The 12,188-nt window shown below is 58.0% G+C and overlaps 1 protein-coding gene across 2 annotated transcripts in view; it reads left to right on the forward strand.

Moving 5' to 3' along the window:
* The window catches only part of RBM19 (RNA binding motif protein 19), a 60,929-nt gene extending 49,019 nt beyond the window's left edge, over positions 1–11,910 (forward strand). For both annotated transcript variants that reach the window (XM_040576806.1, XM_040576807.1), the window contains exons 24-25: positions 4,529–4,653; positions 11,520–11,910. In XM_040576806.1, the coding sequence (XP_040432740.1) occupies positions 4,529–4,620 (92 nt within the window). In that variant the 3' untranslated portion in view covers positions 4,621–4,653; positions 11,520–11,910. The remainder of the gene's footprint in view (positions 1–4,528; positions 4,654–11,519) is intronic.
* Positions 11,911–12,188: the final 278 nt, after the last annotated feature.

The raw sequence follows: 12,188 nt of genomic DNA on the forward strand, positions 1-12,188 counted from the left end.
GGAGCACACGCAGCATTACCTCCTGCCGTCCGTACCGTCTTTGTGGTATTGAGCATTGCCATCCTGCTGGGTTTTTTTTCTCCCCTCTGAAAGCCTTTACGATCCTTTCGGACCTTTGGACCTCCAACGCCACAAACCACGGTGCTGCTGGGAGCTGCTGGCCTTGCTGCAGGGGTGTCGCATGTTTCTGTCGTCACCTTGGCAGTGCCATGCCAGCAATACAGGTTGACACGTGGGCTCTGCTGCTCCCACCTCTTTTTCCCAGTTATCCCACAGAAATGAAAGCCACCAGGGAGCATCCCAAGGATTTTTCACCTACAGAAGGGGTGAATCAGGACAAAGAGCGCTGATATTCCCCATCTCGCATCAATTTCGGGACACATTTCTTCCAAGTATTTTGAAAAGCCCCTCCCTTTCCCTTTCCCTTTCCCTTTCCCTTTCCCTTTCCTTCCCTTTCCCTTTCCCTTTCCCTTTCCTTTCCCTTTCCCTTTCCCTTTCCCTTTCCCTTTCCCTTTCCCTTTCCCTTTCCCTTTCCCTTTCCCTTTCCCTTTCCCTTTCCCTTTCCCTTTCCCTTTCCCTTTCCCTTTCCCTTTCCCTTTCCCTTTCCCTTTCCCTTTTCCTCTGTGCCGTTTTGGTTTGCTGTGGGCGCAGCAGCGATGCGCAGGGGTTTCCAAGGTTAGATTTGGCTTGACCGTGGAACGACCTCACCTTGCTCCTTCTCACTGTGTGGGTCTCGCTGCCAGCCCACCAGATTTCTGCATCCCCAGCTCTGAAGGAGCAGGCTGACCTTTCAGGCCGGTGCCTCGAGCTGCGGCAGCCCAAATCCCCCAGCCAGCATCTTCCCCGTCAGCCCTGGCATTTTTGGCTCAGCAACAAAACGCTTCCTGGGCCGCGAGAGACGGAGCATCTTCCGTGTCCCACCGCCCACTTCTCTCTGCTGCAATTCTGCACCTTATTTCTAGGCACCGCTTACACAGATTCGGCTCCTCGGGTCTCAATTTGCTGTTCTGCATTAGGTCAAAGCCAGGTCTGGCCTCCTAAATCTCGCCTCGGTTGCCGCCGTCTGTCCTGGCGATCAAGTCGCTTCGGAGCCATCTTTTCAGTCGGTCTAATAGGTGCAATAAAGTGGAGTGGGCTCCGTTCCCCTTTTGTGGGGTTTTCAGGTCATTCTTCATGGCTCCTTCTGTGCCTTTGTAACGTTCCAGGGCGAAGCGAGGCCCCCGCTGCCGGCGGTGGGGTCGGTGATGCTGCCGGACGGGATCCCGCCGCCCGACCCCGATCACTGTTCTTCTGCCTCCGAGCTCAGTAGCTAAGAGCTTAAATCTTTTTTCTCGTTCCTGAGCACGCCTCCTCTTTAGCCTCACGCAGGAGGGTCTTATACCGGGAGGGAAAACCCCGCTTGGATTCTCTGGGGTTTAATGGCGCCCCGCAACGCCTTGTTAACGCGGGAGCTGCTGCTGAGAGGTGGCTGCGGAGCCCACGAGCGTGGTGGGGAGCCCACGAGGGTGGCAGGGAGGGCTGGATGCTGCTGTGGATAAAGGGACTTGTGTGCAGTAACGTGGGGAGAGAAGCCACAGGAACGTTGGTCGGCTTTGGGGCTGCTAATCCAGCCCGTCCCATGGAGCAGGACCGTGGCAAGCACTGCATCGGGGTGGCTGCACCAATCCTGCCACCGGCAGCCTCTTTTCACCCTCGTTTTATAGGGGGCTGATCCCCAGGGGCCGTTGTGCCAATCCCCTTGGGACAGCAGGGCGCACGGGCACCATAAAACCCTTCAAACCACAGGGAGGGTCGGATCCCATCTGTGCCCTGCGCCCGTCGGCGAGCTCTGGGGTCCCCTCCAGGCCCCCAGCACCCACGTCCCAACCTCCCGCCTCCCCTCACTCACCTACAACCCTCGGGACCGCACCGATCTCCCCCCCCCACACCCCCCTCCTTGCATTTTTTTCTTCCTCCCCCCTTTCCGCCGCACGCCGGCCGTGGGGCGACGGCTGCAGCCCACGAGCTCCAGCCCGGGGAAACGTCGGCGAGCTCCAGCCTGGGGAAACGTCGGCGAGCGAGGCGGCGCCGCCTCTCTCCCGGGAGCCCGCGCTCCGTGCAGGGAAGGTACGTGCTCCCAATCCGGCTAAATTGCTATCGACTTGTGTTCTCTGCGCTCCGCAAACATTGCGCTCAGCCGTCACCAGCGGGGCTGGCGGTCTCCTGCCAGGGCTAACTTGGGAAGCCAGCTGTGCCGGGCCGTTTTTTTTTCCTGCTCTTTCCCATCGATCAAAGAATTAAATTGACAGATGGGGAATTTTGCGCCGAGCGCAAGGGAAAAAGGGGAAGGGACGGCTCGGTTTTTTTTTTCTCGGCGGGATGGGGCGGGCGGTGAAACGGGGGGGAGCTGCCTGCCCGCCGAGCTGCCTCTTGTTTGGGGTGGGAGAGGGCGAGGAAGAGGGGGGCAGCGAGGCGGGAGCGTGCACCCCCGTCCCCGTCCCCTTGGGGTTTTGCAGGGGGAAGCCCAGGGGGCTTGTAGGGGAAGCCCTGCTCTGTGCTTGGCCTGGCCCTGCGGGGTGAAAGGGAAGGGAAGGGAAGGGGAAAGGGAAAGGAATGGAAGGGGCTTCCCCAACCCCACAACCTTTCCCCCATTGCTCCTCCTTCACCCAGGCCCCCCGAAGCGCGGCTCCTTTCTCCTTTCGGCTGCGCTCCCACCCTCACCTCCCGTCCTTTTGGGCTCCCTTTGTGTTTCCTTTTTTTTTCCTCCTATTTTTTTTTTTTCTTTTTTTTCTTTTTTTACGGAGCATCTGTAACTAATGCAAACACATGCCGTAGCCAGAGAGTAAAACCCTGCAGGATTAGCGTGGCATCCGCAACCCTGCCACGTCCTAATCCCGTGGTAATCCCCCTCCCGGCCCACCCCCGCCGGCCTTGGCTATTGTTTAAAGGAAGCAAATGGGATCGTTAGCGGGCAAACCTTAACCAGCTTGGAGCAGCAGAACGGAAGTCGAACCAATTCGCTTCCCCACCCTCCTGGGTTTTGTTTGATTCCGTTTTATTTCCCTTTTCTCCTCCCCGTTAGGCAGGCGCCGGGTCGCTCTCGGGGCTCCCCGGTGCTGGGGGGGGCCGTCGGGGTCGGGGTTTTCCCCATGCTGCTTGTGGGTCTGATGGGTTCGGGTGCTGTGGTCGGGGGGATGTGCAGTCTCCTGGTTGGCTTGGGGTGGGTTTAGGGGTAGGAGCAGCTCTGATCCCAAATCTAGAGCCATCCAACCTCTTCCCATGCTCGTGCTCTCCTACTAAACCCATACAGTTTGACTGGGGTGTGATGGGGGCAGTGAACAGACCCTACAAGGGGCATTTGGGGTCTGGTGTGGAAGGGCTGGCGGGGGGGGGGGGGGGACAAGGCCAGACCTGCCACGGATTTGGGGAATTCTCACCTAACCCTATTCGCCTCCTAACCCTAAGCACGAGGATGGCCGGGGGAGCAGGAGCCTGGAGGGCAGAGTAACGGGTAGGGTCAACAGCGGGGGCTGCGCCTTCCTCCAGCCTCGACCGTCCCTTTTTTTGTGTGTCTTTGGGCATCTCAGCGGGGCAGAGCCGAGCGCCTCGGGTCTGGGGGGGTGGCAGCCGGCGCCCCCTTCCCCTGCCCGTCCCCGCAGCCCCCGGCGGGGAGCGAGGCGGGCTCTGGCGCTCTGTCAAGGAATTAATTGAAAAATAAAAATCATTAGATGGGAACTCCAGAAATGCAAAACTGTTCCGAGTTGGGGGGGGGGGAGGAGAGGCAGAGGAGGGGGATGTGAGCTTTTGTCAGGTTAATTTCTTCTGTATTGATGTTTTGTGACATTTACTTGTTGTTTATCTCCCGCAGCAGCTGTAATACTAAAAGAAAATGCACAGCTTGTTCCATTTATTTATTTTACACCTTTTCTTCAGTCCTACGGTATGTTTGTTTGTTTGAGAAACCCAGCGAGGCTTTTGATGTCTGAAAGCAGGATTTAAACAGCTGTTCTCCATGTGCTTCTCGCGAGCGAGAGCCGCTGGCTGGGGAGCGCGGGGGGAGCGGGGGCTGCGCGGCGGCTCCTGCCGTGCCGCGGGGGCATTTCTTGCCCGGCGGAGACGAGGCAGTCCCCGGCCTCCCCGGCACAGGGGACAAATGGCTTCGGCGCCACGGGGGCTGGCAGCCCCCCGGGGGGGGTTTGGGACTGGCCGTGGTGACGGTGGCGGGGTGCAGAGCAGAGATGTCCCTTCCCCAAGGAAGGGTGTGCGTGGTATCCGCGTCCTGCCGTGCGTCTGGGGGGGCTCCTGCGAGCGCTCTCGGGCGTGGGGTGGGTGATTTGGGCTCCGTGGGAAGGGTTTCGGCGTCGCTGGCCTCCAGCGAAGGCTTGGAGGAAAGGTGCAGGAGGTGTGGGGAGTCACTCCGTGGTGCCGCGCTGCCGGGGCAGCTGGCGAGATGGAAACGGCATCGCCGGGGGACGAGGAGGGCTGGAGGTGGTGGCGGTCGTGCGTGGGCCTGGCTTGTGATCCTCGCCTTTCTGTTTCCTCTCCCCAGGTTCCCCGAAGAAGAGGAAACGCTCGGAGGTTTTGGGTGAAATCCTGGAGCAGCTGGAAGAGGAGGAGAGCAACAGAGATGAGGCCATCTAGCCGGTCGTCGGCAGCTGCCTGCCGTCCGCCCAGGTGGGTACGGGGCACAGCTGGCCCTGCAGGGCAAAACGCCTCGGGCAGAGGTGCCGGGGAGGAGGAGAAGGCTCCTGGGAGCGTCCAGGGACGTGCTCACGTGGGGCAGAGCAGGTGGGCCGCTCCTCCTTGGCTCGCCACGTGAGATGGGCACGGAGGGAAAACAGCCAAAACAGTTCCCCCACCTCCTTTTGAGACCCCCGGGCGGATCCTGCTGGGGTCGGGAGAGTCGGGAAGCTCCGGTTTTAAGGGTGCCGAACACGTGGCGGTGACCGGGGGCTCGGGGCTGTCCCCGTGCCAGCGCCCTGTGCTCGCCCACGTGTGCCTGCGTGCGCGATGCACATCAGTGCTGCCGAGGCTGTTTTCCTCCCGGCAATACCTGCCTGTTGCTGCGAGGCGGTACCAATCCGCCTAGCAGTGGGATGCTCATAACCTCACCTATTAACCGGACTTTGTTAAACCCATGGCACCGCTGTCTCCTGAATAGAGAGCGCGTCTGGGCCCGGAGCCGACCAATAACCCTGCTAATGCGTCCTCCTGCCTCGTGCACGGGCACAGGCACAGCAGCGGGGCCCTCCTGATGAAAGGGAAGGTGCTTGCGTGACCGCAGGAGTAAAACGAGCTGGGTTAAATAACTGCCTGCCTCGCACGGCGCGTCTGCAGTCAGTGCCGGGGCCTGGAGATAACATTTGTTCCCGTGGAACAGCTCTGATTTAAGGATGCCTCCGCATGGACGTGCTGCCAGCACCTTCTCGAGATGCCGGGAGGAGGAAGGAGGGGACGGAGCAGCACCAGCGCTGCTTGGAGGCACGGCGAGCCCAGCTTTTTGGGCACATCCCCCCTGCCCTGCTCTCCCCCGGCCCGCTTGCCACCGCTTGGGGACGGTGTCTGCAAACCTCCCCAGCTCCTGGAGCTGGCGCTCCCTGCTTGAGAGCTCTGCTGCTTCCAAGCCCCAAAACGCCCCTTCCTAGCCCCAAAACGCCCCTTCCTAGCCCCAAAACGCCCCTTCCCAGCCCCAAACACTGCCCCTTTTCTGGGGAAACTGAGGCACACGTGTTGGAGCAGCGTTAGGAAAGGGGGAGTCAGCTGAAATGGCCGTACGCCCAACGTGGAGTGAGGGAATCTTGTTTCTTGTTTGTTTTTTACCTTTCTTTTTGCCCAGCGTTCCTGGTGGGGTCCTGGGGTGGCACCAGGGGGGAGCAAAGTCGCGTGCCTCGGGGTGAGTCTCTGAGCAGCTCAGAGCAGGGGCTCTGCATCTTTGGAGAAGAATCAGGTCAGCCAAGGATGGGGGCAGGATGGGAGGCGCACAGCACCGCCAGAAAGCTGAAAACCATCCCAAGATCCATGGGAAAAAATGCTTCGAGGTAAAAGAACAAAAAATTATATATATATATATCGATAGGTACAAGGGCAGGGGAGCAGGATCAGACAGAAGGATGGCTCAGCACCCTGCAGGAGGGAGGAACAAAAACGTGCCCAGCTGGCCCGAGCTGCCCCGAGGACGGAGGAGCCGAGCGGGTCCCTTCCTACGTGTTCCCCCAGCCCTCTATTAAAGCAGAGCTTCGCAGGGTTGCAGGTTCGGGTTGGATTTCCCGTGTTGTGGGTTTTTTTTTGTTTTTTTTTTTTTTTTCCCTCTTTTTCCTCCCCTCATTGTCTTCTGTGGCGGGGCAGGTTTCTTGCTGAGCGTCTCTGAGGTCTGCAGCAGCGCCGAAAAGGATTAGCGCAAGCAGAGCATGTAGGCTTTAGAGAACAGAGCAGAGTTTGGTTTCAACATCTAATTCAATTTGTTCTGCCGAGATTGAAATATGAAATGGTTGCCAGTCAAACGTTCGGAGGGGGAGGAGGGAGGAGAGGAGGGAGAAGGAGCCTTCTCAAATTTAAATTTTAATGAAAATTAATTTAACCCTTTGATACGTTTTAAAACGCCTTATTGCCGTGGCTGGGATCGGGCTGGAGGACGTTCACGAGGGGCTTTTTCCGTACCTTCAAACGTAATGAAGATTTTCTTTCTCCCTTAATGATACTTATCTCGCTGAGCAGTTTGACATTGGTTAATTTTTCAGGCAATTTGGTATCGAGGAAATCTGTTTGATGTGTGCGGGGGGGGGGGGCTGTGTATGTGTGTACAGATATCTGCCCGCACGTTAATTGTGAAAGTGCTGATTGCAGCGCCGGAGAACGGCTTGAGTTAATTCCTACTCCGCGAGCAAAGGCTCGGCTTCTTTGTTACGTAGGAAGAATCCCACGTCCCGCACCCTAAAATTACAGCAGGTTTAATGGGAATTTTCCGAGAACGAGCATATATCTGCTAATTAACTTGAATTAAACCGAAAGCCTAAGTAGGTCTGCGCAGAATTCATCACTCCCCACTGCCTTTTTTTTTTCTTTCTTGGATCTGAAACGATCCTAACGATAAAATAATGCAAACTCTTGTAGCTGTCCACGTAGTTATGGGAAATGGTCTCCCCCTGGTCCTTAGCTCCTTTGGAATCGGACGAGGATGCTATTCAAACTCAGCCTCTTTGCTGAATCGCAGGGTTTTAAAGGAGAGCCGGCTTTTCCTCGGTGCTGCCTCTTGGCAGAGGCCTCAGGGAGCTGTCACCTCCCCGGCAGAGAACCCCAAAGGGTCCGGGCTGGGCTGCGTGCTGCTGGTCCCCACTCCCAGGAGGGCACAGGAGCCCCGTGCCCGCATCCAGATGGTTTCCTTCCTGTCTCCCAGCTCTCCTCCTGTCCCTCGTCCCACGCCGCCTTTGCAAAACCCTTCCCCAAAGGCTTGCTGGCAGAGCGGGGCTCCAGGAATGGTCGCCGGAGGACAAGCAGCACGTCTCCCCGCCGCAGGTTTGCCAGCCCTTGGCCAGCCGCGGGAAGAGCTCGGCTCTCCTGCGCCCTGCTTGCTGCCGGCTCCGTCGCAAGCCTCTCTTGCTGCGTGCTGGCACGGCAGCAGCAGCGCTCCCAGCTTGGCTGCCTGCTCACCCAGTGCGCTGTCTGCATACGCTTGAGGTTGGCTTGCTGAGCAGGAAGCACACGGTAAAGGTTCGGGCTCTACAAAACCCACTTCGGCTGCTGCTCCATCGGCAGAAGCAGTGCTGGGGCAGAGCTGCCGCCTGCCCGGTGCTTTCGGACCACCCCTCGCTGCCTCGGTTTCCCCATTGCAGAGCTCCGGCTGGAGGCAGCGCCCCGCTGTGCGTGCAGGTGTGCTGCAAACTTTGCTACGTGGCAGCCGGGGCTTGCTTTTGTTCAGCCCCTGATTTCCCTGCCTCCTTCCATGGGCGACTGCAAACCTCTTTTCCCCTTCCTGCAGCCAGCACTCAAATATTTGCACCATGCCTAAGGGCTCTGTTGCCACCAAGGCAGCTCCTGGTACCTGGCCCCCCCTTGGAAGGGAACAGCAGCAAGCTCAAATTGCCATGGGGTCGCTTCTCGTGGATGCTGCTGGAGATTTGCTGGGATTTGGGGAGCATGAATTTCTCTCCTTAATGTTAAGCGCATCCGGACCTTGTCCTGGGTCTCGCTGCTCTTCGCCCGGTACCACCGTGTTCCCGAACAAGTCAGTGTTCAAAAAAGGGGGCAGCGAGGAGCCCCTGCCCAGCTCTCCTTCCTCCGGAGCGCGCTGCTGCGTGACACGGACACGCTGCCCTCCTGTTTTCCCTAAATATATGCATTTGAGAGGGAGAGAAACCGCATGGCAGGGCTTGAGATTTCAGACTTATCCATTCATGAATAATAATCAGGCTCAGTAATTCACAGTAAATGGGGTATCCAAATTGGCTAATAAGGGAGGCTTTCACCCCAAACTGGAGCTGGGAAGAGAGGCAGAGAGAGAATATCAACAACGTTGGCTGAGGCATATGTGCGCACGATGTGACCGGAATCGGTGAGATATGCAAAGCAGGCGGCGCAGGAGCGCGAGGCTCTGTCAGCGGGGTGCGGGAGCAGCCAGGAGAGGGAGAGCCCCAGGAGGGGCAGGCACCCCAAATCCCCCTAAAGCTGGCTGGCAGCGGCCAGTGTCATCCCATGGGACAGTTGGCACCCTGGTCTTGTGTAGGAGCACGGTCCTGGAGAGACCCCAGCGTGCCACGGCGCGTAATTCGTGCCACTTAATTAGGATCAGGGCGCAATTAGGATCAAGGCGCGATTAGGATCAGGGCTCTCTCGTGGCCCCAGGACCTTGTGGGTCAGTTTTCTCCTCTGCAGCCTCTCGCCGTGGTCAGGCTTTGCCTCTCACCCTGCTGCTGGACCCAGGGCTCTCGGAGGACGGGGGCAGTCCCTTCTCCCACCCGCACCCGCGCTGGGGCACGTTGGGGAGCCCCGGGCTTTCCCGAGGGCTGCTTCGGGAGCGGAGCAAAAGCAGCCAGCAAATTCCAGCAAGGTGGGGTTAAAACCTTTGCCTTTTCGCAGAGAGGGGCGGGAGCCGGGCACGGAGCAAGGAGCAGCATGCTCACAGCATCCCGATACGTGTGACATCCTTTTCCGAAGGTGGCTGAAGCACTCGCCAGCCCTCTCGTGCAGTAGGACGCCGGCTCCAGGCTTGTGCCGCTGTTTTTTGGCCTTTTTGTCATCGTTGCCACGCACATTTGGGATTTGCTCCACCTCCAGCAGCCTTGGACAGGGAAGAGTCCCCTGTCCTCGCTCACCCAGTGCGGTCGGTCGAGGTGGGGGTTAGGTTTCCTATAAAGAATCAGCACTTTATAGGAAAAACCTGCGCTGGGCTTTATGGCCCCTGGTGCTGAAAATGAAGGGAACCACCGACAAAGAAGGAAACAAGAGAAATGTGGCATTAAGATGGAGAAAGAATAGTGAGAAGCACCTCTGCAGCTCTCTGGGTGCCTCGGTCCATAATTAGTGCTATTTAAGTCCGCATAATAGAGTCTCGAAACCCAGCCGCTGCCTGGTTAGGGGCAGGATGCCCCTCCGAGGCCCGGCTGCTGGCAGGCAGTGTTTTGCAGCTGCCTAAATGACTTTTTAAATTGAGGAGAAACCCACAGCCACTTTTACAGTCCCCTCAGCTCGCTTATATAGGGCAGCACGATGGCTGGAGAGCAGCACGCTGCCGCTTGGCTGAGTTACTAGGTCTTGTGGTCCCGGTGTCCTCCAGCAAGGAACGGCGACGGACTCAAACTAAACGACGTGAAACTCTTCCTGAAGGCAATTTTCCCCCTTGCCACCTCTGCCGTGCCCCTCCCTGCATCCCTCCATCCCTTCCTCCAGCTTAAACCTCCCCTTGCGGTCCGAAACCAGAGGTGGGATTTCGCAGGTGGAACGAGGACATCCTCATAAGCACGGGGGATGGAGAGGCATTTGGGCTCTTGCCTCTCCAGCAACCTAAACCCGAGAGCACTGGCGCTCTCAGGGGATTTTTTTTGGAGCTGGTGAAGCCTGTCCTCAGTTAGCATCGCGGGACAGCCCCGTAGACTGTCTCCCCTACCAGGCATCGTGCTGGTAATTCCCTGCTGAGCGGCTTTGCAGAGGCTTCACGTGCTGGGACGGTGCCAGGGCTGATCCTGGGCTCAGCCGGGTTTTTGGGACAGGAGGGGTGCTGTGCTTGGGAGATGCTGCCCTGCTTTGGGGCAGTTTGATTCTCAAAGAGCCTGCGACTCCAGGCAATCGCAGGCCAGTCCTTGGCAGACTGAAGCAGCCGGGGCAGCCACCGCAGCGCTGCGTGCCCTGGTGTCGGGGCTCGCACGGGTCGAGCCAAAATTCCCCCAAAAGGGCAGGGGACGGCCCCGTGGGATTGGCCACGTGGAGCCTTCACCCCATGGCCAGGGCAGCGAGCTCTGGTGACACCTTGAGTGCTCAGTTTTCCATTTCGTGGCCTGGTTTCTAAACGATGGAGTGGAAAACCCGTTAATTCTCCTCTCCCTGAGGCTCCAGGCGCTCAACTCGCAGCGGGTCCCGGTCCCTAGCACGGGAGCAGCCAGGTTTGGGACAACCCCGCTGGTGTCCGAATTAACCCGGCCGGTTTGGGCAGAGCCAAGCTAGGGGCAGACATCGGGGTGGCAGGAACGCAGAGCCCGTCCTACAGGCAATTTTAAGAGCATGTCAGCAGGACTGATGAAAACCACCCATTTCTCAAATCCTTTTTGCATCCCCCAGCAGGATGGCCGGGACGGATGCGCCGGCGCGATGCGATCAGGGCAGCTGCCTCGCCTGGTGGCCAAAAACCAGGGCAGGCGCTCCTCCTACTAGAAACCGACCCGAAAAACGAAAAGTGGGAAGTTTTTCTGGAGGAAAATAAATATATATAGCCTCCGTGTTTCCGCTGCTGTGCCTCGAGTCCCTCGCAAGAGGCAGCGAGTGCGGCTGCAGGCAGGCGTTGGACTTCGTTAGGATGCAGCCCTTAGATCCCCGCTCTCCCTCTGATGGCTGAGTGTGATTGACACTTACAAATTACCCAGCCAAAAGTGTCGAGTCTTTGACCCCTGAGTAACATCTTTGGCAAGCCTGAGATTTGCCAGCATTTTGTCATCTAATTACTACAAATCCCTTGAAAATTCGCTGCCTGGTGAATTTTTAATGCGGGACAATTTCAATGTGATGCAGCGCCCAGATGGGCACGCGCGCGTGCTCCTTCCGTCTGCCCCCCTTGCCTCTCCTGATTCCCTTTCTTCTTTCTCTCCTTTATTTTTCCAGCTCCCTCCCCCAGCCCTTTTGCTTACCTTCCTCTGCCCGTCAGCATCACCACGTGTGGCTCCTGCCCTCCCCGGGCTCTGCGTCCCCCCGGGGGACGGGGCTGGGCGCCTGCATCCCCCCTAAATTCTCCCGTGCCCATCCCCATCCGTGTAAATCAAACTCGAGATGCGGTCTCCGTCTCGCCAGGGGTGACGGGTAGCTGCTGCACGCCATTCATTTTATTTCCCTCTTCTCAGGGCACTCGCTGATGGATGGAGAGGGAGAAAACCGCTGGGTTTTCGGCGGCGAGCACACCTGTTGCCGCTGAGTCTGCTCGTCCCGCGAAGCAGAGGGCTGATGTACACGTCTCAGCTCTCAGCCTTTTAAACAGACCCTGAATTCGGAGCAGGAGGAAGAGCTTGTGCCCCAGGACCTCGTCTGAAACCAGCAGCAGGTACGGGGCAGCAGCACGACCCTCCCAAAGCAGCACATTTTTTTGGCACAGCGCCCTGGGGACACGGACGCTTGGCGCAAGGCCCCCCGCCGACCCTAAAGACTGCGGCAGAATTTGCTCTCAATCTCCGAATCAAATCGTGAATTGTACATTAAAAGCCACGCGTATGTTTTTAAAGAGTTTTCCAAAACTGACCGAAGCTGGGGTTTGTTTGGATTTGGTTTTGAATCCGCGCTCCCCACAGCCCGGCGGTTATTTCAACCCGATAGGGAGATAAGCATATTTTAGGACCGAGGCCTGGGGTTTGCCGCATTCAGCTTTGTGCCTGTGTCATTTCTGTCCCTGCTCTTAGGCAATTGCCTCCCGTCTCTCCCTGCCTTGCTTTCAAAGGGAAAGAGGCTTTGCTTTTCAACCAGGGTACCGCTTTACATATGTACGCAGCTGATAAAGTATTTTCACTTCGCCCCCTTCC

The sequence above is a fragment of the Cygnus olor genome, chromosome 17, assembly GCF_009769625.2.
Source record: "Cygnus olor isolate bCygOlo1 chromosome 17, bCygOlo1.pri.v2, whole genome shotgun sequence".
Classification (NCBI taxonomy): domain Eukaryota; kingdom Metazoa; phylum Chordata; class Aves; order Anseriformes; family Anatidae; genus Cygnus; species Cygnus olor.